Source organism: Ochotona curzoniae, unplaced genomic scaffold (assembly GCF_017591425.1).
Source record: "Ochotona curzoniae isolate NIBS_2020 unplaced genomic scaffold, NIBS_Ocur_1.0 contig_3432, whole genome shotgun sequence".
Taxonomy (NCBI): Eukaryota; Metazoa; Chordata; class Mammalia; order Lagomorpha; family Ochotonidae; genus Ochotona; species Ochotona curzoniae.
In genome coordinates, this window is record NW_024465859.1 from 1,393,863 (window position 1) to 1,420,506 (window position 26,644).

The window sequence follows — 26,644 nt, forward strand, 5'->3', positions numbered from 1 at the left end:
ATGGGGTTTGCTCAGAGGGCTAGCAATAGTTGGAAAGTGTTTTAGACAGAAGATGAGGCTGGAAGATCCAGTTACCACTGAGTAGTTAAATTTACATTTCTGGTAACAATTGGTGACATGTTTCCTTCATTCGGTTCAACTGTCTCAAGTGTATAACAAATTCAAATGGTTTACTCTCTGCACACTGTGAGTCTGTGAAAAATGTGGGTTTTTTTTTTTCCTCACTTGTCTTTTTATTGTTAAATAGCCATGATTTTAGTTCTTTCAGCCATTTTTTCTTTTGCAGAAGAATCCCATCTTATAATTTGTGCCCAATTTTCTCTGTTGAGTGTAGAATTCCATTCAAGTTTCTACAAGTCATTGAGCACAGTGCTTCAATGGCATGGCCTTGTGTCTCTTCTCCTCTAAATGTCTTTCTATAAGTTATACACCTGAATTCCAACCTCTGGGAAACTAAGACTTACCCTGGATGTGTGTATGGTTTTTAAATATAGGACATAAACTCTTAAAAGACAGATAACTTCTCATTTTTTACTCCTTTTTCATTCACAGTAAATGCCAATTGTGGCCATAGAGAAATCAAAGCAATGCAGATGACAAGAGAAAGCAACCACAATATTCACTGCTCTGGTAGTACATTTTAGGTCACTGTGTTTACAGAAAACTCTGATAGATACAGCTTAGGTAAGTAGTGAGTGAGCCAATTAAGACTATAGCTTTTAAGACTACATTTTAGCCAATTCAATTTTAAAGGTTCCCTATTCACAGTCCTCACTCTAACTGCACTCTAATGAGAGTAAATCTTGTGTCTGCAGAGAGTGGCAAAGCTGTAACCTTTATTATCTTCTTGTAGCCTGAACATGCATATATGAAATTTTTAAAAAGTGTTATGTGTTCATGTAGTGTATACTAGTATTCTGTCCTTATAAATAACTTATGAATCACTGTAGAGAAGGTGGATTTAGAATAGTGTAGTCTGGATTTTTGTTTTCCCTTATAGTAATAATATCCAAACCTAAAGTTGTTTCTGATAGGGAAAACCATTTCAATCATTTTCTCATTCATTCATGTTTATTACAGGGTCTCAGGCAAAGTTTTAAGTTCAATCTTGTATATTGATGTGACATTTTCATGCTGTTCAACAGCAATGAAACCCAACAACAGGCTTTAATGTAACATTTTTACAAAATGACTTTATTTGTAAAAAAAAAAAAAGCGTTGAGTGATTTTACTGAGCTCTTCTGTTTCTAGGGTAAATATCATTGCCATTTGCCAACAGTGACATGAATTTCCAGTTTTGAAGAGTAGCCTGTTGCAGGTTTTAGAAAAGGAAACAGAATGATGCTTGAATGTCAGACCGTCATGTCTGTTGTCTGCACTTTGTGTTGGTTTCCTTCCTTATTCTCCTTCTTTCCCTGATTCCAAATCTAGAACTTTATAGAATATATCTTATATATTTCATGCTTGCTGTCAAAACTTGTCTGCCATTGACTCTGATTTCCCCCAAGAAAGCCATATTGTTGAGAAGTTTCCATTAGTGTATTAGATGTCATAGAATGGTAGCAAAAATTATTGATAGAATGGGTATCAGATGGAATGAGAGAGTTAGAAAAGAATAAGTGAGGCGTAGAAATGATCTGCAGCCTTTTTAGTCTGTAGGTTGAAGAAAAGAGCTTAAATTTATCAGTGTTCTCTCCTGATACTAGTGTATTGCATCACAATGTTTTTTTGGCTTTTCTCTAGCCTTTTGGCTAAAACTCAAGTCTGATGCTGGATGCCAACCCAATTTCTGCTAATTATTGCTGTAGTGATGAAAAGAAATGGGGAAAACCCCATGGACGCTGCCTGGTTAGTTTTGTATACAATGAAAGTTAACTTACTGGTGAGAACAGAATCCTCCTCACTTACTTGTGTGTTTTGTACTTAGGGACAATCACATGTGTGCTAATTAGATTTATCCAGATAAGACAGACTCGGTAGTTGCTCCCTGAGCAGAATGACCTTTTCGTTTTTCATTTTCTGTAGGATTTCTAAATTTTAGATAACATTCCGTTAAAGTGACATGCTCAGGCGAAATGTTCTGAATTTACCTGGAAAGAGTTCTATGGATAATCTAGTGTTGTCCACTTATAAAGCCAAGTGTAAGTTTGAGGCTTTCCCTGGCTAGGGTGTGCTCAGTGTCTAAGCTGTTGCTGCTTTTTGTACATCTACTCTGCATAGCTCTCATGGGCTTGACTGGGATGTTAACAGTGGAGAGGCATCCAACTAGATGGATTGTTTCCATGCAATTAAAATGCATAGTCATTGGGGAGGAAAAAGGAATGAATAAAAATGAAGCAAGCAGCATTGTCATCAACTGCCACCCAAATTTTCCTTAAACTAAGGGGAAAAAAAAAAAACCAAGTTGCTGAGGAAAGACTTCCATTGGTTTGCTGTGCAGAAATGTGGGACATTTTCCACAGGAAAGATTATTTTGTGATACCAATAAATGCCAGAAACCTATTCAGAGAAAAAAAGCCATATGTGAAATAATAGTAACCCTGTAATATCCTTAAAGGTGAAAAATATATATATTTCTTAACTACTGGTGTTGTGGCTTCTTATGCAAATATGTGTTTTGTATAGCAGTAGCTTTTGACCTCTTTTGGGCTGTGTATCAATGTTCTGGTTTGTTGTAGTAGCTGCTGTTTCTTTCCCCTTTATACTTCTGTACTGCATGAAAATTGTGGTCAATGCAAAATCTTGATGACCTCCATGTCTTTGAAATTTCCAACGTGTGTTTACTATGTAAGAAATGTAATTGACTTATATTTCAGTGAGCAGCACTTTAAAAAGAATTGAATATTGTGACCTTTAAATGGATAAGACTTGGGTTGTCTTTATGCTAGTATCACATTGGAGTTGTTTTCTTTAAGTTTTTGTTCTTATCTACTTGTGCTGTAGTGTTTCCTGCCCTTCATCTGTCAGTGTGAGTTTTCCATGCCTTAAATTAACACTTTTCTTTCCTCTTTGTTCTCTTATCAAGCATTGTGATCCTTTTCGCATGCATGATGGCAAGATCATACCACTGCTCTTGCAGCTAGACTTCGGTTTGCCATCTACTCTTTGATGCCAGTGACTAATGTGAGGGATGCTTTGTGGCAAGTTGTCTTGGAGTGGCAAGACTGAGGCCAACAAATGAATATTTCCTTTGTTTCATCCTGGAAACACTGTAGACAGACAGCTTAGATGCTGGGAGCAAAGGTGGGTGGCTTAGTCTTGACACTCATTTCCCTAACATTTTTAAAAAGAAGCTCCAAATTTCCCAGATTTGGCTCCAGTTTTCCAGAAAAATCATGGAATTTTAAAATGTGCTTTCTGCTCAGGTTTTGTGAGCCACCTGCCACTGAAAACAAAGCGTTGTTAGCTTGGTGTTTATTGCCTCTGTAAAGGAAGCAGTGGTTTGATTTGCCTGACCTAGATTAAATACATTTTCAGGCAACCATTTGCCTTATAGATGTATTTATTGTTAGGATGATGCTTAGTAATTGTCTAGAAACTGCTTTCTGTGTCGTTTGTTTGTCATTTTTTTGCACTTTATTATGGATTTAACGAAGAATAGGTTAATTCTTGTATTGTGTACTTGGCTCATGTCCTTGATGCAGGCATCTTATGTGGGCACTGTTGCCTGTGAATAAAGATATGCTCCCTAATCAGGTCCTTATATTTTTTCATTAATTGTACATGAATAAAATATATTATGTTATAAATGATGCATCATATATATTTATCTTATAGAGTACATATAATATCCTGTGCATTATTCAATTAAGAAGTCATTCTTGAGGCCCTACCTCAAATTTTCTATTTATGTGTACAAAAGCAATTTATTGTATTATATATTTGCCTATTATATACTGATATAAATTAGAGTTTATCCTATTAATGTATGAGTTCACAAACCCTAAATAAATGTCAGTGTTTAAAATATAACGATTACAGTATTGTGTCTGCTACAAATCCATTACCCTTCATCTTCATTTTTCTTTCTTAATGAACAGCTTTCAGTTATCTCCAGGATTGATCTATTTTATTGTGAGGAACCTGGAATAGCTATGGAAAATGAGATATTGTGCTGCTGTGGAAACAAATATTAATTAAATTGTTATATTCTTAACTATCAGAAAGTACTATTGCTTGATGAATTATTTGTTGTTCCTCATAATGGGGAGCGAGAAAGAGATGGGGAGGTGGGGCAATGGTGGGCTGTGGAGAAGATTGGAGAGCAAGTAAGAGGAAGAGTGTGTGCATGAATGAGAAGCCATGGACAAAGGGACTGAACAAGATAATTCCTTGTGTGAGTTTTCATGATTGTTTGCCAGACTAACTTTTTTTTTTAGTTGGACAAGCAGTTGCATAGTTTCTGTACTTTGTTTGCCCCAGGCAAACCTGAATAAAACAGTCCTGGTATCAAGGAACGAAGAGCCTAATAGGAAGACCACCCAAATAAAACAGGCGAACAAGCTAATCCCATTTCTCTGTTTTTTCAGTTGGTGGAACTCCATGCCCTCTGACCAGAGATGGGCATTGAGGGTATGTGCCATCATCTTCCTTGTCTGATCATCTCAGAAGCTTGACTCTGTTCTCAAGTGAGGGTGTGACACACACATGCTCTACATCCATCATCAGTTTCAGCACCAGAAGACTGATGTGGATCACTCTCCCTGGAAAAAAAACAAGGCCCTGACAAGGTGATGCCAGAATTCACTTGCCAAGAGGCTGGATGTCTATCCTGGGATTCAGATCTGGTGTGGGAAAGTTAGATGGTAATGAGGTCTATGTATACATTCAGGGCTGTCCATAAAACTGCAATTTAGTGGGCACATAGAGCAGCAAATACCAAACTCAATTTAAATCCTTATCTTCCCAGTAATTGTGCTCCTGCAAGGACAGTAAGAGGGCTCTGTGGGTTTAGAATGTGGTCTGGCTCACTCACCACCCTCTGTCTCACCTCTTACTCCCTTGCTTATTGTGTCTTATAAATATATATTTGAAGTTCTCATGCATGCATCACTAATTTTCTACAATTATCAGTTTACATCCAAGTTTTTATCTTTCTCCAAATCTTGAAATATTACTTTAAAAATATTTATATATTTAATAAAAGGGAGAAAACATTCCTATCTGTTGGTTCACTCTCCAGATGTCTGCAACAGCCAGGGTTAGGTTGGATAGAAGCCATGAGCTAGGAACTCTGTCCAGGTTTCCCATGTGAGTGGAAGGGACTCAAGCACTTAATTCATCATCTCTAGTTTCCGGGGTATGCACCTACAGGAAGCTGGGATTAGAAGCAGAGCTTGAACTTGAACCTGGACATTTTGATATGAGATGCAAGTGTCACAAGTTGTGTCTTAATCGGTAGGCCAAATGCCTTCCCCTGAAATATTTATTTGAAGTGTTTCAAAGCAGACTCCAGATATTGTGTGTGTGTGTGTTTTTTTTTTTTAAATTTTAAAATAGTCTTTCCTTACAGAGGGCAAGAAAAAAGTGGGAAGCTTAGAGTTCCCACATCCATAGCAGGGTCAATCTAGTTTGGGCTGAAGGAAGAAAGGGCACATGAATTGGTCTGGAAGAAACTTATGTGATGTGCATACTGAGAATTGTCCTAGATGACTTGACTGATCTTTCATCTTCTCTGCATTTGCTTGGCAATTGTTTCTCCTTTTGCACTTTGCTATTTTCTTTTAAAGAAAGATTCATTTATTTTTATTGAAACAGCAGATATACAGAGTAGAGACAGAGAGAAAGGTCTTCCATCAACTTGTTCACTTCTCAAGCAGCTGCAATGGCTAGACGTGTACCAATTAGAAGCCAGGATCCAGGAGCCTCTTCCAGGTCTTCTACCCAGGTCAGGGTCCCAAGGCTTTGGGCCGTCCTCTACTGCTTTCCCAGGCCACAAGCAGGGAGCTGGATGGGAAGTAGAACAGCTGGGACATGAACCAGTTGCTTTTTTGTTTTTAATTTAACTTAATTTTAAAAGATTGTTTACATAGTTGAGAAGGATGCCTGGCCATATGGGTCTCTAATTAGGGCAAGGAGGGTCAAAATAGAGAGGAAGGTGAGAAGGACAAATGTTTCCATTTTTTTTTTCTCCTGTGTCTGCATGGAGGGGAGAGGAGAGGTACCTCCCTGCTGTCAAACTACACCAGCACCCAAAGACAGGAAAGACTCCTTTGATGATGCCTTAGAGAATCCAGTGTGGGGAAAACTGTCCTGATGATAGCATTTGAGCAGTTTTGCTCATTTTGAGGTGCCGTCAACTTGGTTACACCAAGGGCTGTGGTGCTGTTTCCTTATCCAGCTTAGCTTCTCCTCCCTAGGGTTGTGTTCTGCCTTTGTGTTTCCTACCTGCTGTCCCTTTGTGTCTCTGTTGCAGTCAGGGACTCAGAACCTCACAGTCGCGAATAATTTTAAGGACACTTATTCTAGTATTTTAGAGACACAGATTTCTTCCAAGGCAGTGTATTTTGTGGGAGTTGGATTTACAAAGTGATGCAAAAGGGGCGAACCATTTCTGTGTAGTTCACTGTAGGGTCCTTTACAAATGAGAACTCCTCTCAGGTCTTTATGCTTTATTATTTTTTTATATACGGTGAACAAACTTCATGTATTTTACAATAAAATGCATAGTGATATTTCCAACCCCATTCTCCCTCATGTCCATGTTACCCCCTTCCCTTCTTCATTGTTTAAACAAATGTTTAAAGGACATACTTTCAGTTCACTTCACAATCACAGTTTAACCTTCCATGAGGTAAAGACTCCAACAAATAGCAGGTAGAAACAACCCATCTTTCCTCAAGCGTATAGACTAAGACTGCAAGCAATAATCAAATCTCAAAATGTCAATTTCACATCTATAGAATACATTATTTTGGATTCTGTATAGTTATCAGAGATCAGGGGGATATAGTTATATTTGTCTTTTTGCTCTCAGGCCTTTTTAATGGCTCAGCTCTATAAAAACTACACTTTTGTTATCTGTGCATTCTATGATATGAAACAGAGACCATGTGTAGTTTGGTGCCCATCCTCTGTAATTTTATGAGAATTTTGAGATTGCAAGTCACTTAACCTATCTCTGCCCACTTTCACGAAACCTCCTCCTACAGACAGATGTGAGAGTAGAATATAGTAATGTGGATGTGTGGGTGAATACTGAAACACGGTCACATTTTCATCATTCATTGATTCATGGATTCATTTATTTATATTCACAACATAACTAATGTCAGTTACTTTTTTCTAATATCTAACAATTTATTGGCACATAGTAGGTATTACACATAGATTTTAAAATTGAATAAACAAATACTGAGTATTGGTATTGTGTGAAAAATAGAGCTTAGGGTTAAAAAGTGCAAGAAAAAAAAAGAGTAAGACTAGGCTTCTCCCTCCACGTTATACCCAATGAGTTTGAGTTTAAAACACACAGATGAAATACTATGGAAAGTATCAAGAGCAGCAGAAGCATTTTGGCCAAGACATACTGAGAGCAGAGTAAGAGGACATTATCTGGTTGGAGGGATTAGGTGGGTTTTCCTGAAGCAAGGTGTGGGTGCATGGGGAGTGTTTTGACTTTCAGGAGGATGGCTGCATGGCCTTTCCAGGAGGATGAACACCAGGAAGTGACAGCATGACAGTACAATCACTTCAGGAATGAATGATGGACAGCTCTGCAGCTATTCATAGAAAGCAAGAGTCATAGCTGAAAATGTTGCTTAGAGTTTGAGTGTCCACGCCAGATGTCAACAGGCCACTGGGTGCACAGGAGGCCACTGAATACTTGGTTGGTAATTCCTGGAAAAGGTAGCTAATGATACCAGAGACAGAATACCAGCTTGGGTTTGAGTAACAACTCTTTCCCTTATTAATGTGATCTCAGTTCTCTCACTCAAAAAATCAGAGTCATTATGACTCATCTCTCACAGTTGTGAGATTGAATTAAAATTTGTAGATGCAATTGTTTTCTAAATTGTGACTACTTCCATAAATGTGAGATATTTCCTGTGAGAGTCAGATCTATGTATTTGGAAAATTAACTCAATTGCAGCATCAAGGATGGATTTGAGTGGGGAGAGATGTGGGGGCAAGAACACTGGTGTGGTTATGCAAGCAGTCACACATGTAAGGGTTTTGTGATACAAAATCTCCAACTCGTGTGCCTGGGACCATTTAGGTTCTACATTGAAGTGAGCGGTCTGGAGAGAACACTAACCAATGGGGACACACATGCTACGGCTGGAGCACTGCCCTGGAGACTGTTCTGTCAAGTGTGGACATGACATTACAGCAGTGTGGGAGTGCAGGGGAGCCTTTGGGGCACTTGCAACCTTGCAGGTGGGGTCAGAGCAACATAGACATTATCACCTCATACCTTGGCTCCTCATGCCTGACTTAATTTGTCTTGAAACAAGCTGAGGAATTCTGTGATCATTTATGAAGGATATACATTTCCCTGAGTTGCCTCCTGTTGTCTGTTGTTTCCATCCTATGGAATTCACCACTAGTGTTCTGGAGAGAGGCCCAGAAAGAGACTCCTAAGGTTGCCTGAATTTGGTTCACTTTGATACAGACCTTCTTCAAGTTGAGAGCACTGGGAAGCACACCCCATGCCAATCTCCATGCGCCCCCTTTCCTATCTTTTGGTGGAATGCTTTTACTTCTACATATTTGGTCTTGAGGTGAGGGTAAGAATTATGGTGGAACTTGCACCAGGCCAGTATCACTATTTCACAAAGTTGGTATGATGTGAGGAAATAAAGAGCAGCCTAGTAACAGTCTCTGAATTTTTTATCTCCCCTTCCTCAGTGACATCTCTAACTTAGGCCACTCAGACATAACATGACTTCTAAATTCCCTAGAAGCCAGATTTCATAAACTGATCTGAATAATCACCCCATTGCTATGTTTTTATCATGCATGAATCATACTTCTTGTCTCTCGACTTTCGACTTTGCCATGCATTTGTGCTTTGACCAGTAGCACCTGGGCAGAAATGGCAGTGTGACAGTTTTGAGCCTATACTTTAAAAGGCCTTATCTACTTCTACTCACTCTTTGGCGTCTCTTTGTGCCACAAGAATAATATGTCCTGGCTAGTCAATTGGCCCAAGGAAACTGAAATGAATGTTAAACAGTTGATTGAAAGAGAGAGAGAAATAGGATCAGTCTTGTTAATGCAGTCTAAAGAGAAAGTGCCAATCTGAGACCAGCCTAAGTGAGCTGAATTTTAGGTCACCTGAAGAGATGTGAAAACAACAGCTTAATGCTTATGCCAGTGAAATTTGGTGGTGGTTTGTTATACAGCAGTAACTGGTGGATATCTAAGAAGTGGACATGAGACTAGATTCTACCCAAATATAAGTGGAGCTGGTATATGAATCTCCTAGGCATATTCTTCCCTTCATTGTCTTGCTCATTTTTCTGTCTGGAATGTGATGTAATGGAGTAGAAGCAGTCATGTTGCACCATGAAGACAAGAGCTGGGGCTGGTGGAGATGACATCTGGAAAGAATAAAGATCCCTGGGGACTTCACTGAGCCAGCAAATTAACCCTGGACTACCCAATTATGGACTCCTTTCACCTGAGAAAGTACTAAATATGTATTATTTAAATCATTATCATTTGGGGGTATTCCTGTTACAGGAAACCAGATGGAAGCCTTACTGACAGAAAGTAAAATGACCAGATGATTAAAAGGAGACCCAGGAACCACTGGGAAATGTGAGAGTTTAATGTTACTTTGTTGGCAAGGACTATTTTTATGACTGTATCTCCAGACAGCAGTCCCAAAGCACTGGAGAAAAAAGAATTCTTCTGTTTTAGGTAGATGAGCAGGGCCAGTTTCCTGAATCATTGTGATAAGTTGCTGTCCAAAATAATTACACAAGCTCTTCCTGCTCAAAAATATCTCTCCCAAAGTACCATCCTATGATAGGAAATCACTCTCATAGATCTTCATGGCCTTGCATCAACAGACCCATTCACAAAAGCTAAACCTTAGTGAGGAATGCTTCATTTTTCTTAACTCAGTGTAATTAAGTTGAAAAGAATGCCTCCTACTAACTTTATTGCAGAGCAGTGAAAACAGTATGAAGTACGCAGGACTTTCTAACATCAACAAATGATTACTTTAAGGCCTGGAAAGCAAGGCCTTGGTGAAGGCTTTGTGGTAGCCCTAAGCCATTGACCGCCAGAAGGAGTTTTACAGAGGTTAGTGTGAAAGTTGATGTAGAAGATCATCTCTCCTTTCCACTTTTTGTTTCCATGGTGATGGATCCTCCTTACACTTCCTGGCCTTGTATGCATCTCTTGCAGAGGGAGGTGGCAGCCATTGGTCCTTATTTCTCTCTTCATTGGCATAGGTGGGAGCAGATGGCTGTAACAAGGTCCAGCCTGGAAGGGGTGCAGATGGCCAGTCCATTTTGTTTTTACACCGGGTTGTGCTCTTCCAGCATTGTGTACACTAATAAAGCTGATGTTATGACTTCCATCCAACTCTCCTCTGTGATTTCTCAGTTGATTCGGAACTCAGGCAGAGAATACTCACCAGATCTCAACCAGGAGACTGAATTTGCAGGCTTTATCTTGGGTGAAACAAGACAGTTTGATAGTTCAGTATGCAGGCTCCATAGTCATGGATTTGAGGCTTGGCTTAGTGACTACTGTAGCAAATGGCTCAGCTGCTACATATGTAAAATAAGCTTAATTTCACCTTTTACTTGGGTTGCTTTGAGTAATAAATGAGTTAATCCATGGGAAGCACTCAGAGTAGTAATCAGCACACGGTTAATAAAAGCAACCAGCACCAATCTGGATAGGGTTGGAGTGAGAAATGTTTCCAGGACCTCTTTGAGGGTACTGCATCTGCTTTTTCCTGATCTATGGCAACATGTACTTAGCACTTAATAAGCCTATATATTTGTGCTCTTTCAGAAACTCATCCAATATCATGTGATGAATTGGAACAGTTTCACCTCAAGAATTATGTCTATCGATTGATTTTTCTATTTTCCTATAGATCTATATTTAGCATTGTTCTAAGTGAAACTATGAAACAAAAGGACAATGGTTAATTTACAACATATGGGTGTCTCTGGATTTGGTTGTCACTGCAATTGATTGAAGTAATTAGATTAAGAACACATTTGTTCACTTGAAATTCACATATTTATTGAGAAACAGAGGTACTTGCCTAAACACGGTAGTTCAATCTCACTTTTATGAAGGTGGCCATGTATCCAGACATGAGAATATTCATCCAAATATAGCTTGCACGGTTTTATGCAGTATTGAGCCTGCTAGATTGGTTAAGAGAAAACTTTGATGTTTGTATTCTTTCCTGGGTGCTGCCAGAGAATAGGTACTTGTGTTAGTTTTCTAGGTGTATTTCCACAAAGCTTTGCAACCTGGAAAACTAAAGACGACAGAATCTCTTGCAGATTTAGAGATTAGTAATGTGAACTGAACCATTTGGCAGGGGCACTTCTTTCCATTCCTTTGAGTTGGATATTTCCTTTTCCAGCCTCTGGCAGTGCTGCCTCTGTTGCCACATGGGTTCTCCCATCACTCACACTGAATTGGAGCTCACATACATGACATCACCGTAAGTGAATGACATCTACAAAAATCCCATGTCCACATCATGTCACACTTACAGATACCAGGGGTATTGGATTTCAACAAACTATATCATGCCAGCACCATTTTTCTGTTTTTCTGTTTTACAAGAAAACTTGCACAGTGTCCATGATTGTAAAGGTAGTTGGAAGGCTGTTTGGACAGAGGTACCTGACTTAAGGAGGAGAACCTGTAGGGAAGTGAATAAGATGGACAGCCTCTAAGGCTTGGATGTGTCTCTAGCATATGGCATCAGTTTGAAAACTAGAAAGGCATTCTTCTTGGAAAATTAGCCACTGAACAGTTTTAGAGGCCTGTGGGATGAGCTGGTCTGGATGCTGCCTTGGTGGGACCCAATGAGAATTGTCAGGTCTCGTTGCTGCTTCCTGTCAGAATATCACTGATTTCTACATTCAGTACACATTTATCCGGCTCCTAAAATGTGACAAGTACTTTTCTAGGAGGAAAGATACAGTGATAATCAAGAAACATGATATTCCCAACTTTGTGACAGCTATTTCTTACTAGACTATTCATGCTGGTTCAAGTCACACCATTCCAATTCTCATCTAGATCCTTGCTAATGCACCTGGGAAGGCAGTGGAAAAAGGTCCAAGTGCTTGTGCCCCTGTCACCCGTGTGGGAGGGCTACATGGAGTTTCTGCCTCCTGCCTGGGTTTTGGACTGGCTCAGCCCACAGCATCACAAACATTTTGGGAATGAACCAGTGGATGGAAGTATTCTCTGTCACTCTACCAAATAAATAAATAAATAAATATGCAAATCTGTCTTTAAAATTAAGTGAATTTCAGTTTTTTTTTCTTTTTGGGTTAACTTAGGGTTAGGTTTATGGATTGAGTTAGGGTTGGGGCTAATGTTAGGGTTAGGGTTCCGATTAGGTTAGGCTTTGGGTTAGTATTAGGTTTAGGGTTAGTGCTAGAGTTAGCTTTCAGGTTTGGGTTAGGGTTAGAATTCAGGTTCGGAATATAATTAGGGTTAGGAATAGGATCAGGGTTCTGGTTAGGGTTAGGATTCAGGTCAGGGTTAGGGTTCTGGTTAGGGTAGTGTATCGTCTAGGGTTAGCGTTAGGGTCCTGATTAGGGTTAGGTTTAATCTTTTCATTTATTTATTTATTTATTTATTTAGTTTTTATTGCATTTCATTTTGTGACACAGTTTCATAGGCTCTGGGATTCCCTCAACCTCTCCCCGTGCCCTCCCCGTGCCGCTGTTTGTTTTTTTTTTTTTTTTTAAAGATTTAATTACTTTTATTAGAAAGGCAGATATACAGAGGAGGAGAGAGAGAGAGGAAGATCTTCAATCTGCCTATTTTACTCATCAAGTGACCACAACGCCCAGAGCTGAGTCAACCCGAAGCCAGGAGCCAAGAGTCTCTTCTGTGACTCCCATGCAGGTGGAGGGTCCCAAGGGCTTGGGACATCCTTGACTGCTTTCCCAGGTTACAAGTAGATGCAGAAAGGATGATCACTGGGACATGAAGCAGTGCCTATAGGGGATCCTGGCGCATGCAAGGTGAGGACTTTAGCCACTAGGCTACTGTGCCATGCTCAGAAATTCCAATTTTTAAGGTTTGTATTATAGGAGGCATAAAAGGTTAATATATGCATAAATCACACTCTTGCAGATATGACAAACTCTCTACAAATAAAGCAACACAAGGGGAAGGTGAGTACTGGGAGTGAAATGAGGTGTGTCTTAAGGGGGGAATCTCGCTGAGAAGTCAACATTTACCAGAGATTTGAGTCATGTTGAAAGTGAACCATACAGAGGTTTCAGGTAGAGAGACCGGCCTGTGCAAACACCATGACAAAGGTAAGACGTTGGAGTGCTTAAGGAACAGCAAGAAAGCTTACCTAGAGTGGATCAGGGGAAGATGCAACAAAATCTGGGAATGTGGATAAGGGCCTTGGGAGATTTTTTTTTTTTTACCAGAATATGATGAAACTACAGGGAGATATTTGGCTAAGGGAATATAGTCACCTACATTTTTTAAAAACTGTTTTTGTTTTTTACTTGAAATGCAGGGTGACAGAAAGAGATCTTTCTTTCAGACAGAAAGATATATTCCATTTGCTGGTTTACTTTCCAAATGGTTAAACAGCCAGAGTGGTCCAGGTTGAAGCCAGGAGCCTAGAACTCAATTCAGGGCTCCCAAATGGGAGACATGGGCCCAAGCCTTTGGGCTATCTTTCTCTGCCTTCCCAGGTCCAATAGCAAAGAGCGGGATCAGAAGGAGAGCAGCTGGAACTCAAAACAGTGCTCCAATATAGGATGTTGGTGGGATGCCAATGTTACAGGTGATGGCTTAACTTGCAGTGCCATCTAGCTGGCCCTTGATACATATTTTTAAAAATAGAGTATAACTCCTGGTGTTGAGAGAGCTGAGAGGGCAAGAACAGAGGCAGAAAGAACAATTGAGAGTCTAATGCTCAGGCCAGGAAGTGATCCTGATGGACTGGAACAAGATGGGTGTGATAGTGGTGGTAGGAGTGACTGGCTTGGTCTAATTTAACACGTGCTAACAGGGTCTTGATGGCTTGGATTGGAGCAACATGTTGAAGGTGACCTTTTTTTTTTTTTTTTTTTTTTTGGTTTGAGTAACTGGTGAAAGCTTGTGCCATCTCCTCAGAAGTCATTAGGGTGCAAGTTTTGGAGGACAAAAAAAGCCAAATGTTGTCCTGAAATCATTCTGCAATTTTTTTTTGTCATGAATTTTACAGAACTGCAATGAATTGGGCTTGGTGAGGAAGCCTAGTGGCTAAAGTCCTTACCTTGCACATGCCAGGATCTCATAAGGGCACTGGTTCTAATCCCAGCAGCCCCACTTCCCATCCAGCTCCCTGCTTGTGGCCTGGGAAAGCAGTGGAGGACGGCCCAAAGCCTTGGAACCCTGCACCCATGTGGAATATCCGGAAGAGGTTCCTGGCTTCGGATTGGCTGAGCTCTGGTCGTTGTGGCCGCTTACAGAGTGAATCAAAGGATGGGAGATATTTCTCTCTGTCTCTCCTCCTCTCTTTATATCTGCCTTTCCAATAAAAACAAATAAATTAAAAAAAAAAGAAGTGTAATGATTTTTAAAGACTTTTCAAGAGCAGTTTTCTTGGGATATAATTCAAAGCATACAATTCACCTGTTTAATGTCTACAATTTAATGTAATATATTTTATCTGTGAGAATTTTATGTACATTTTCACAATCAACTTTGGAGTATTCCCCTAAAACTCTCACAATCCTTAGCTCTGGTTCTTTAATTCACTCTCCTCACTCTTCAACTGGAAGGCAACCACTAATAAACTTGGTTTTTATGGATTTGCCTATTCCTTTTCTTCTTATTATCTTATCATTTGCTTTTTATGTCTTTCTTTTTTTATTTGTTTTATGACAGTTTAATAGGCACTGGGATTGCCCATCCTTCTCTCTACTTTCCCTCCCCTCCCCACTGATTTCCCCTCTAGTTTTACAATGGGTATCTTTCATGAACTTTCACAAGTCCATTATGCTGCCATTGAAGTGCTTCCCAACAATGTAGGCATGGACAATGTTAGAGCGTCCAACATCCTACTGTCAGGATGTTTTAGCCATTTCACTGTGAGTCCATCCGCGTTCTGAATACATTTAGACATACTGCTCTCTGTTTCCACCTCTCAACATACCAGTTTCTGCTACACTTCCATGATGCATCCCCTTAAAGACAGAGTCAGTATACACAGTCCACAATAGGGAGAAAAATAGTAAACTTTCATCAACATGAAGTTAACAGTTTAGCAACAAAAGTACCAATGTTTTGCTAGAGTGTTGGAAAAGAGTTGGATTTACCTATTCTAAATGTTTCTTAGAAGGGATCATATGGTTGTGTTCCTTTGTGACTGAATTTTTTCACTTCTTGTGGGTTCAAGATTCATCTGTGTTGTAGCATGTATTTGTACTTTATTCTTCCCTGTTTATTGTAGAAATATGCCCTATTTTATTAATCAGCTTATCACTATTTGAATTGTGTTTTATTATTTCAAATAACGCCACAAATATCTATGTATATAGTACTTTGTGAATATGTTATCATTTCTTTTGTGTGAATACCTACGAGTAGAATTATTAGACAATGTGGTAATTCCTTGCTTACCTGTTTGAAGAACCATTTTATATTCATAATAGGGTATATGAGGGATCCAATTTATCCCTGTCCTTACCAACACTTATTATGTGTCTTTCTGATTGTGGTCTTTCTAGTGGGTGTGAAGTAGCTTTGATTTTTTAATTTTCTAAAAGGCTAATGAGGTTGAGCATCTTTTCATATGTCCATTGGCCACTTGTATACATTTTTAGGAGAAAAGTCTATTCAGGTTTTTTTTTTTTTTGGCATTTTAACATTGGCTTTAAAAGTTTGCATTTCACATCAGAGTGCCTGACTGCAATCTCCGGCACCTGACCCTAGTTACCTGATAATTTACTCTGGGAGGCAGCTGTAGGTCCAAACCCCAACCAGATGCGTCTTAAGCAAGTTTTGATTTCCTTAATGATCTCTCTGAATCACAAGTGTTTACAATTTTATGATGTAGCCTTCAGTCTAATATGGGGGGGAGTCAATAGTGGTTGGGATTGGCGATCACATTCTAGAGACACCCAGGTATAGATTTATTTAAATCCGTAAGATTGATGAGAATAACAAGGATTGAATGTGACTGAAGACTCAACCTTGGAGCTCTCTACTAATTAGGGTCAGGAAGAAAAGACAGAGAGATGATTAAAGCCATTGGGAGCGAGGGCTTGGGAAAGGCAAGTCTCGTTGCTGCCACTGCAGAGTACATATCTTATTGTAACAGCCAGCTGTCACGCATATAGAGCTATGCGATCCCTTCACTGTATCTATAGGAATGTGCTGGGCCTACTAAGTTTAACAGGCCTACATACTCAAAATTCCCAAGAAATGTGTTGCTAAGAGTTGAAGTACTTAGCTTTCTAGGAAAGATTTATGAGTTTGGTGAGATGAACTCTTGTTACTATTAATGGATGTGAAGCTGCAAAGCTATAATAGAACATATATCTTGCTATCTTTTTTAATGGAAGAAGCTACAAGACCCATCCCAGAGGACTAGCTAATTACACAGACATGAAGCTAGAGACTGCTAAAGGTATTGCACAGGCCACTCTGTGAGGTACACCAAAGCTTCCAGGGATTTTAGAATTTCTTACATTAAGAGAAGGGTCTTGGCGGCAATGAGGATTTAGACTAGCAGATAAGATACCTATATTTCACGTCAGAGTGCCTGTGATCTCTGGCACCTGATTCTCGTTCACCTGATAATGTAGAGCCTGGGAGGCAGCAGTAATGATATCAGGACTGAGCACCTGCATTTCACTCGGCCTTGCCCTGGCTTCTGTGAGCACGGAGTAGACCCGTCAGGAGGACTGCTCTCTCTCTCACACTAATAGACCACATGATTTTTTTTTTTTTGAAAGGACTTAGGAACAACAGTCCAAAGCTACTGAAGTCTGCAGAAGAGTTGGAGACGTGGTTCTCACAATGCAGCGTGGTATATGGTGTCCTTGTCCACCGGGCCCAGCCTGTCCTAGGAAATCCTATTTTCTGCAAGGTATGTGATTTTAATGTCAGCTTTAAATGTAACATGTTCCAGGCTGAAAGGAAAAGCCCAACTGTGTAATGAAAAGACAAATCCCCTCTGGGCCTGAGTTGAATTTTGGTGGAGCTGCAGAAGCAGCCCAGCCTTGATATCAGTTTGCCTCTCATTTTCCAGCCCAGGAAGGGTTGCATGGGAGTTTCTTGGACTGGAATTTACTGGCTTGTTCATTTTCATCTGCCAAAGGACTACAATGTAAAGGGCCACAGGGGACAGCGATTTGCATACCGAAATACCCAGAAAAATAGGGCAAAGCCAGGAGGAGGGAAGCGAGGGAAGCCTTTATACTAATAGGAGGGGTTGTAAGTTTGGAGAACTTCATTGGGGATCTCCCAGTCAAACTTAAGTAGTAACTAAGGGTATGAGAAGTGAGAGAGGGAGCAGGAAGTGAGAAGCGCCTAGACTGCTTCCCAGGAATTAGGAAATGGAGGGCCCTTCAGAAAAGTATTCCCCCTCTTTCCTCTTGGATCCCTATGTGTCAGGCATGTTGGAGAGCTGGGGACTTTCCATCGTGTGGTGGAAATGAGAAATTCTGTCATTTCTAACTTCACGCACTCTTCATTTCACTCATAAATAATAGCCCCGAATAGAAGCAGGGCAGAAGGAAACAGGACTGAGGCCTCCAACCTGGGAGCTCTTCATGGAAAAATGCCGCATCCAGAAGGGGTCACCTAGAAGCTGAAAGAACCTTCTTTTGCCCACAGGCCAATTGCAAAGCTCTGCTTTATTGTGCCAAGAATGGTGTTGGGGAAAGCAGATAGTGTCCCAGAGGACTTGCCGGAGAGACTGAAATGTGACCATGAAGGGAGAGTGTCTTGACAAAATTATCAACAAACTCAAGCAAGGGGGAAAAAATGGTGCGGAATTTCCCCTGTGTGGCAGCATTTGTCCTGCAAACAGGCTCCCCAAACCCCAACCACAGCTGGTTCGGGCTCAGGGACCCTGTTTCTCACAGCCTCCAGCTCAGCGGCCTCACCCCAAAGCGTGGACCCAGTGGTAGGTGTCCAGCTGCACGGAGTCGGGGTTCCCCCTCAGGTATCCTCCCGGTCCTGCCCACCTAGTCGCCAGAGCACATAACTGTCTTCCGAGGAGGGGCCGGGCACGCTTGGTGGCGCCGCGTCGGCCTGGGTCTCCGGAAGGGAACCCCACCACCCACTAGGGTCCGGCGGCGGGGAGGGACTGTGGTAACTTTGGTCGCCCTTTCCGCTGCGCTGAGGAACTGGTGGCCACAGCGGAAAAGGCAGCCAGGCTGGGCTGGAGCGCTTCGGGCCGCGAGCCCCCAGCCCCCCCTTTTTTTTTTCTGGCCGACGGTCCCCCGGAACTTCGTCTATGGTATCCCGGGGGTAGCAGCTGTCGCGCCACCGCAGGAGCCTTGGCAGCTTCGTGGCTTGCCGGAGGCGAGCGGGTCAGCGCCCAGCTCGGAGCGCAGCCTGCCGGAGCGGCTGAGGCGCGCGTTCCCTCGCCGGCGCTGAGGCGAGCGCAGCCGCAGCCGGGCCGGAGCTCCGAGGCGCGGGGGGCGGGCTGGGGGCGGGGCGGCCGGGGCCGCCTTTGCGGGCGCAATCCCCGAGCGCGGCACCCGGCGCCTCCGAGCCACCTCCCCCGCCGTCTGCTAGCAAGTTTGGCCGCTCGGATACCGGCGCGCCTCCGCATCCAGGCGCGTTTCTTTTTTTTTTTTTGCTGCCTTCGGCGTGCCCCCGTGGTCGGGGAACCCTTCGGAGCGATGCCGACGGAGGTGATTTTAGTTGTGTGGTTCTGCGTGTGCATCGCTAGGACAGGTAAGCCCAGGCTGGAGTGGTTGTGGGGGCTGGGGGCGACCGGTAGTGGAGCCAACCCCTCCGCTGTGTCCAGCGCTGAGACCTGGAGCTTTGCGTTGGTCTGGGAAGGGCGTTCGCCTGGGTCAGTCCCTCGGCGCTCTGTCCCCGCTCGGGGTGAAAGGGTGAGGACGGGACTCACCGGTCAGAAGATGCTCCGGATGCGCGCCTTGTTCCTGAAGGACCTGGCCCAGCGGACGCAGGAGTGAGGGTCGCACCCCGGTGCTGCCGGCGGTAGCTTTCCTGACCCAGAGAAGCAAAACCCGCAGCGGGGCGAACCCTCGAGCTCCACATCCCCGAACTTAAAAGGTGCGGTGTAAACCGCTTGCCGAGTCTCGCCGGGTCAGGACCGGCAGCCCCCGAGTCGCGCCCGCAGAGGGAGCGCTTCCGGGCGGCGGGCGCGGCCGGGGCCGGGAGGGTGCGGCGCCGAGAGGGGCTGAGGGAGAGCCCCGGGATCCCGCGAGCCCTTCAGGTTCCGTCCCCACTGCCCCAGGGGAGCTCTAGGGACATTCCCTCTCCCCTGCCCAGGGCTGGACGCACACTTATTGTGGGAAATTGGCGGAGTGGAGACAGTCCAAGGAGGTCTCCCCAAGCCTCGGAGCCAGTTTTCTCTGGCTACAGTTGCGGGGCTGGGAGTGGCAGCAGGGCTAACTGGACACATCCTCTCGAGTCCCCACTCCATCTGTCTCCCGGGACGCGATTGTAAGGATTGGGAGTGCACTTCCTTCCTCCCGTTTCCACCGGCTCCCCTACCCCCAGTCTCCCGGGGTTCGACTGGCAGCTGCCTTCTTCAGGGTGCCAGCAGTAGATAGGGAGGTCGAGGTGAAAGGGCGAGCTAGGAAATTCGCAACATTAGGGGCTGTCGGCTTGGGAGAGAGGCGGGGATCTTCACTTTCCCTGCCTTCCTCTTTTGGTGCGTCCTGTGGACTTCATACCCGAGAGGGATGTCTGGTTCTTTGGGTGTGACTTTTCTTTTCCCTTCTTTCCCACCCTCCTTTCCCTTCTCTGGAGGAATAGCTTCTTTCACAGGCCAGGGAACACATTTGTTCGGAGTGAAGGACTCCAGCCCTTGGTAATCTCAAAAGTTTGGTTGATTGCGCCCCAGGCGTTGGCCTGGCCAAGGAGTCCCAAGTGGTGCACCTGGGAGTTTCCAGTTTCCTCAGGACCCCCAGCTGGCAGCAGTTCTGCTTTGCTTATGGAAAAACGTGGAGTATGGATTTCTTCAGGGACAAAAGAATGCCAGGTTCCTTATCTTTGTCGGAATTTCCCAGGCTTCTGGGCACCTGGGCTCCATCTAACCTGGGAAAGTTGCTTCTTAAATTCAGCTACACTGGGATGACTTAGACTTGTGGAGCACGCTGGGAGGAGCGACCCCCATGTTGGTGCAGGATGCTGGTGCAGAGCCTGGCATGCTGGGTATCTTACGGAGGAAAGGAAGACAGCCACAGAGGTGATGGGGCAGGAGGCAGCCCAGTGGACCCCGGCATCCCTAAGTGTTTATCATGACAATGGTGGCCAAGCACGCCTTTGTTCTCATGCTTGCTTTTTTGAGAAGTCCAGTTTTTGAAAAGTCCCGAAGTGCCCTCCTCTGTGGAGGATTGCAGCTGTAGGCAAGCTGTTCTCGGAGGAGATTTGTAAAAACAAGGGTCTTTGCTGCATCTCTTCCCCAGACTCCATTTGCTCTAAATCATGTAAGAATTTGGTTGTAGGCAGAGACTCACTCATGTTTATTTATTCATTCAGTAGTTGAATGTCTTGCTGGGTGCCTGAATTGCTTCTGTAGAGAGGAAATGACTTGGTCTTTGACTTCTAGGAGTCTGTGTCTATCCAGATGGAGATTGGAAAGCATTTTTACTATGTAGTTTCATGGGGGTAGAGAGGAAGTTGGTGTTAAAAAAAATACAGAGAAGAAGGCAAGGGGTTCAACTAATTCTGTGCAGGGAAGACTTTGCTGAGGAGGTGATATTTCAGAATCATCCCTTGAAGGCTTCTCAGGGAGTTTTCCCAGGCGGTACAAGTGGGAAAAAGTCTCGGGCAGACGGAACAACTTGTGCGAAGTCAGTAAGGCACAGAAGGAGGGGACTTGTTGGGTGTGGCTGTTACCTGGAAAGCTTGGGGTCTCAGTGCTGCTTGACACTGCTGGAACACTTGTCTTCCACACAAATCATCAGAGTCAGAGACAAGGAAAGGGAGGAGGGTTTCTTCCAGCTTCTCTCTTGAAATTTCCCATCGCTTTAGGGGTATAAGCAAAAGCTTCTGTGGACACCATGTTTGATGGTTTCCCACACCACACCCCCGTCCCTTTCTTAGGTAGCAAGGGTAGGCTGGTGATTAGTTTATCAGGATCCAAACAGTTGTTTGAAAAAAGTTTATTTGTCAAGTGAGACAATTGTTCTCTGGGCTGCTAACAGTCCTAGATGAAATAAACATGTGGTTCGCTTAGTGAGCTACTCAGATATCACAGCCTTTTAATGGAAATGAATAGATGATATCAGGCACATTTTAATTAAAGCAAGACTGCAGTGCAGAAGCAGTTACATATGAAAAGATCTAATGATAGGTGTCATAATGAAGCTGCATGCATAGCTTGTTCAGGGAAGTTTTTGAAGCTGTACTTTGGAATCAAGATAGGGGGCACTGTGCTGCAATTCTTGTTATTTCTGGGTGAAATAGAATTATGCAATTTCCAGGTACATCACTAACCATGAAAATTTAAAAGCTACAATAATGGCAGTAATAACACACTGCATCCATAAATTTTCTCCAATGGCTGGCAACTGTAAATAATATAAACTCAATGTTTATTCCCCCATTGTTTTCTCCTTTGTTTTTGTAAGCAACATAGGGGGTAAATGGGGTAATTGTGGTGCCCCTAAGTGCCCAGCAAATGCCTTGGACTGCCACCTGATGGAAAAGAGAGATTTTCTTTTTGTAGCAACTCTCAAGAGGCTCATTAACTGTGAATTGAATAATGGGTCTGTGAGCACCAGCCCACAGCCCCAGAGATCAGGGAAAATATTGGCCAGCATGGAACAGACAGAGTGGATCTTCAGGAAAACTGTTTTTGTGGTATTAAGAACTGATCAAGTAGTTGTGAAATCCTTTCTAGAAGTGTCTTTGTGGCATCATTTTACTCTGCTTGGACCAGGAAAACAGCTGCCATTCTGGCCGGTGAATTGGTTAGACTTGGAGTGAGTCAGACCCAGGAAGGAGGGTTTGCTGGGAATCCTGGTTCTGGGCCTCAAGGATGGAATGAGTGGGATTTTATTTAGCCTGTGGGCAGGACCATGGGATGGCCATCAGCAGCAGCAGCAGAAGTAGCGGAAGCAGAAGCAGAAGTAGCAGCAGGTGTTTCGGTTAATTCAGAGTTCCTGAATCCCAGGGTTAGTCCTAAAGTGTGTCTGTGACATTGATGTGTTGCCTTCCAGATTTTTAAAATGTATCATCTCCAGGAGCTCTTTATCCTGTTTAATTCTAACTCCAAGCTTCGGCCAGTTGTAGAATCATTATGTGCAAAGAAGAAAGCTGTAATGGACTTTCCTAGGAAAGGACAGGAGCTCCATGCTTGGACCAAAAGCAGAAACATTAAAATAAAAAAATTAGTGGAACCAGTGCTCTTACATTACATAAGGTTCAGGAGAGGCCATGTAAATGCTGCCTTATTAATAGGTTTTCTGATTCTCTAGGCAGTGTGCAAAGTGCTATCCTTTACACATCTTGCTGTTGGCACAGACATTTTCATTCTAAAGGGGTCCAATTAAAGAGAGAAGAAAACTGTAATCTAGAAGCCTAATTGATTTCTTTTTTTTCCTGTTTTGTTTTCACGGAGTGCTTTCATAGCAAGAGCAGTAGTGTTGTGTTAAAACCAGGGGAACCTCTTCCCTTCTGAGTTAGAGGTTGGGGAATGAATATAGACTTAATATGCAGAGTTCAGAAGCAAACCCAGAGAGAGAAAGCCCTTCTAGGTCAGTTGAGAATGGAGAGGATTTGGGAGGAAGAAAACCATCTGTCCCTCTTGTATGGTTCCAGGGAGCAGGGATGGCTTGTGAAAGACAGATGAAGTAAACCCCAGCTGGGTCCCAGCTATGTGCCAGGGTGAGCTGCTAGGGTGCTCGTGTCATGGGCATTGAGAAGTCATGGGTCTGGGAGGCAGGAATTACACAGTGTTTTCACAAAATAGAAAACTGGCCCTGAGGAGTGGTGGGTCTTTCCCATCGGCACAGAACTTGTGCGTGGAGGAAGTGGGGCTGGAGCTGCCTGGAAGTGCAGTCTTCTTGTAATACTTCCTGGCTTGAGAGTGGTGTGCTTTTACTTGAAGGCGGGGATCCCAGGGGGTGTTTAAGTTCTGCACAGTTAGGATTCCTTTGGTCCTGCCCAGTTGCTGGGTTCCTAGTCTGGGGGATTTGAGCAACTTAAAAATGGCTGTCATAGTGAGTCTTAAGTTTCTATAAGTTAAACTATTGTCTCAATAATATTGCAAAGGAGACCGCCCAGAACTCTAAAGCTTGCAAGAGTCATCACTATTTTACCTCACATGCATGTAGGTTGTATAGGTGTTGATCATCTAGATCTGGTTTGACCAGGCTTGGTTCTAAACTCCTCCAGATGCCCGAGTCACTTCTGTGGAACAACCCCTCCCTCTCCAGCGCAGGGCCATGTTCTGTTCCTGAGGTAAAAGTATAAGGAAAGCAGCCCCACTGCACAAGCACACTCAAGCATCAGCTTGTGTAATGTTATTCTCATCCTAGTGGCTCACACAGGTTATGTGGCTGAGCTCAGAGTCAAGGTTTGGGAAGGAACTGCAAAGCTGGCAGCACAGGGTGTCAATATGGTGTGTGTGTGTGTGTGAAAATTCAAGGATGATAATACAACAAACTACAGACTTTTAGAGAGTTTGCTGGACATCGTGTCCCCTATCCTCTCCTAGTTATCCCCAGGTCCCCAGAAGTGCATACTGCTCAGGGGCCACTGCATCAAGCAATGATCATGTTCCCACTTACTTAGGTACTTAAGTCATAAATTCAGGAGCTACCCTGTGTCAGGCCCTGAGCAAGGCACTGTGGCTGCAAGGATGCTTCCTCATGCCCAGCTAAGAGCACATTCCCCAGACTACTTTACAAATTCCTGGCCTGCAAAAGACCAGCTTGGAAGTCCTTTGCGATCACCTTTGATTTAATTTCTGCCATAGAAGTGTAGAACACTATAGATCAAACTGAAATATTACTTCCTTTCCTGTCTTTTCAAGGTGATCACAGAATTGCTAGCATGGGAGCTCAGTTGGCAAAAACAACACCCGTCTCTAATAGACTCCTGGTGCTATCACTTGGGCTGCTATAGCTTACTTGTTCTTGGCAAAGAGTAGGCACTGGGCCAGTCTTTGTGAAGTAGGCCTGTGTATGAGATAAATAGTAGAAGAAAGGTATGGAAACTTAAAAGTATTATCATATTTAAAATTTAGATCAGGAGGAAGGACTTTGGCATAAACTTGTCAGGTTGTATGCCTGCATTCCGTAGGTAATCTAAGTTGAGTCCTACCACTGCATTTGATTCAAGCTTCCTGCTAATTTGCACCCTGGGAGGCAATAGGTGATGGCTCAAGTACTTGGGTCCCTGCTATCCATGTGGGAGACTTGGATTGAGTTTCTAGCTTTCTGCTTCCACCTGGCCTAGTCTTGTTCTTTTCAGGCATTTAGAAGTAAACCAGTGAGTGAGAGATACTGTCTTTCAAATAAAATAAATAGAATAGTATAAATCGAAGCATGTTGACACTTTTCCTTTGCTCACGCATAAGCCTCCAGTGATACTCAGTTGGAAGTGGAACAACATCCCGTCCTTGTCGATCATAAGGCGTTACGAGATCTGGTCCTAACCTATCTTTTGGCCTTTTCTCTTGTAGTTGCACTAAACATTTCTCTGCTCCTTGAGCTCTTGAATTTGTTGCTGATTTGCACTCATTGTTCTCTGCTTGTGGAGAACTTTCTCCTCAGATTTCGCTCCTTCAAGTCATTCAGCCTTCAGCTCAAAAGAGCCTTCTCTGACCCTCTACCCAAGTTGCTTTCCCTGCCGTTACCTTCTATTTCTTGCATGATTTTTGCTAGCACCTCAGATTGCCTTATGTTTTTTTTCCCGTTCTTTCTCCACCTCCCATCTTGCATAGATCTGTCAGTTACAGAAAAGACATTTCTTTGCCTACAGTTTGTATGTTACATAGCAAAGATGTAGCAATGCCTGTTGAAGAAATTAAATGAATGCAGAGTGAATGATGGGAGGAGTCATGTTTGGATAAACCGGTTCCATAACTGACTGCATTTGGGAGGGAGAAATTTAAGCTTTCACTTCAGGAGGCAAGAAGAAAACTGACAATAACTGAGAAGGCAGCCAAATGCACTGTATCTCCAATTTAAGCTTCTTTCAGTCTTGACAACGACAGGTTTCAACTTCAAAGAGCCCTCTCTGACCATTCTGTTGACAGAAGCCTAGGTTGTTACAGCAGTTCCTTTTTCCTGCAAGGAAAAGAGGAAGGAGAGGGTGGCTTGCACATCTCACATTTTAGGGCCAGGAATGAAGGTGGGAGGACAGGTGAGGTTGTGATAGCTCACAGCATCCTGATGAATATTCACAGTCTCTGTGGGCCAAATTGGGTACAAGCTCTGCCAATCCTGTCTCGACAACTGCATTACCATCAGACCAAAGTTGACAGCTGTTACTGATTAAAACATTTCCAACTGCGCAATCAAAATTGGGCTATTGAAATGCTAAGTGTAGATAGACCTAGCCTCTGTGAATGGCTTAAACACAGTACCTTAGAAGAATCTCTTGCCATATATATATGATTGGAAATCACTTTGTAGTCATGAATGAATCATTCATTCCAACACCCCCCCCCCCCCCCCCCCCGGTGTAAGAGACAGACTCCTTAGGGAGTTGCCTTTTTCAGACAAGGAAATAGGCAGTGCAAGGTCATGTTTCTTGTGTTAGCACTCTCCAACAAGGGTTGTCAGAATGTCTAAAGTTCTCATCCAGGAATCCAGGAATAAATAGCTGTCACTTTTTGGGATTCTTTTTTCTGGCCTGTTACCCTTTTCTAACTACAGGGTCCCATTTTATTTCCTTTTTTTTTTATTACAGGTGATTGTGCCTGATTAACAGGGCGTGTTCCATAGAGGTGGAAGATGTGGGAGACCCAAAAGAAGCTCTGGCTCCTGGCCTTGGCTCGGTGCATTCCGGGCCATTGCTGCCATTTGAAGAGTGAACCAGCAGATGGGAAAATTCTCCGAGTGTCCTTTTCTTGCTCTGTAAATCTGCCTTTCAGATAAACAAATAATGCTTTTTTTACGTATTCATTAAAATTTGTTTTTATTGGAAAGTCAGATTTACAGAGAGGAGAGACAGAGAGAATGGGCTTCCATCTGCTGATTTCACTGCCCAAGTGACTACAACAGTCAGAGCTGAGCTGATCTGAAGCCAGGATTCTTCTGAGTCTCCTGCACAGGTGCAGGGTCCCAAGGCTTTGGGT

At 43.1% G+C, this 26,644-nt stretch overlaps 1 protein-coding gene across 3 annotated transcripts in view; it reads left to right on the forward strand.

The window, feature by feature from the left end:
• The first annotated feature begins 18,887 nt into the window (after positions 1–18,887).
• Positions 18,888–26,644, forward strand: part of NELL1 (neural EGFL like 1) — an 824,967-nt gene continuing 817,210 nt past the window's right edge. The window contains exon 1 of one of the 3 annotated variants that reach the window (XM_040980278.1): positions 18,888–19,092. In XM_040980278.1, the coding sequence (XP_040836212.1) occupies positions 19,038–19,092 (55 nt within the window). In that variant the 5' untranslated portion in view covers positions 18,888–19,037. The remainder of the gene's footprint in view (positions 19,093–26,644) is intronic. The other 2 variants (XM_040980279.1, XM_040980280.1) reach the window with 2 other exon arrangements.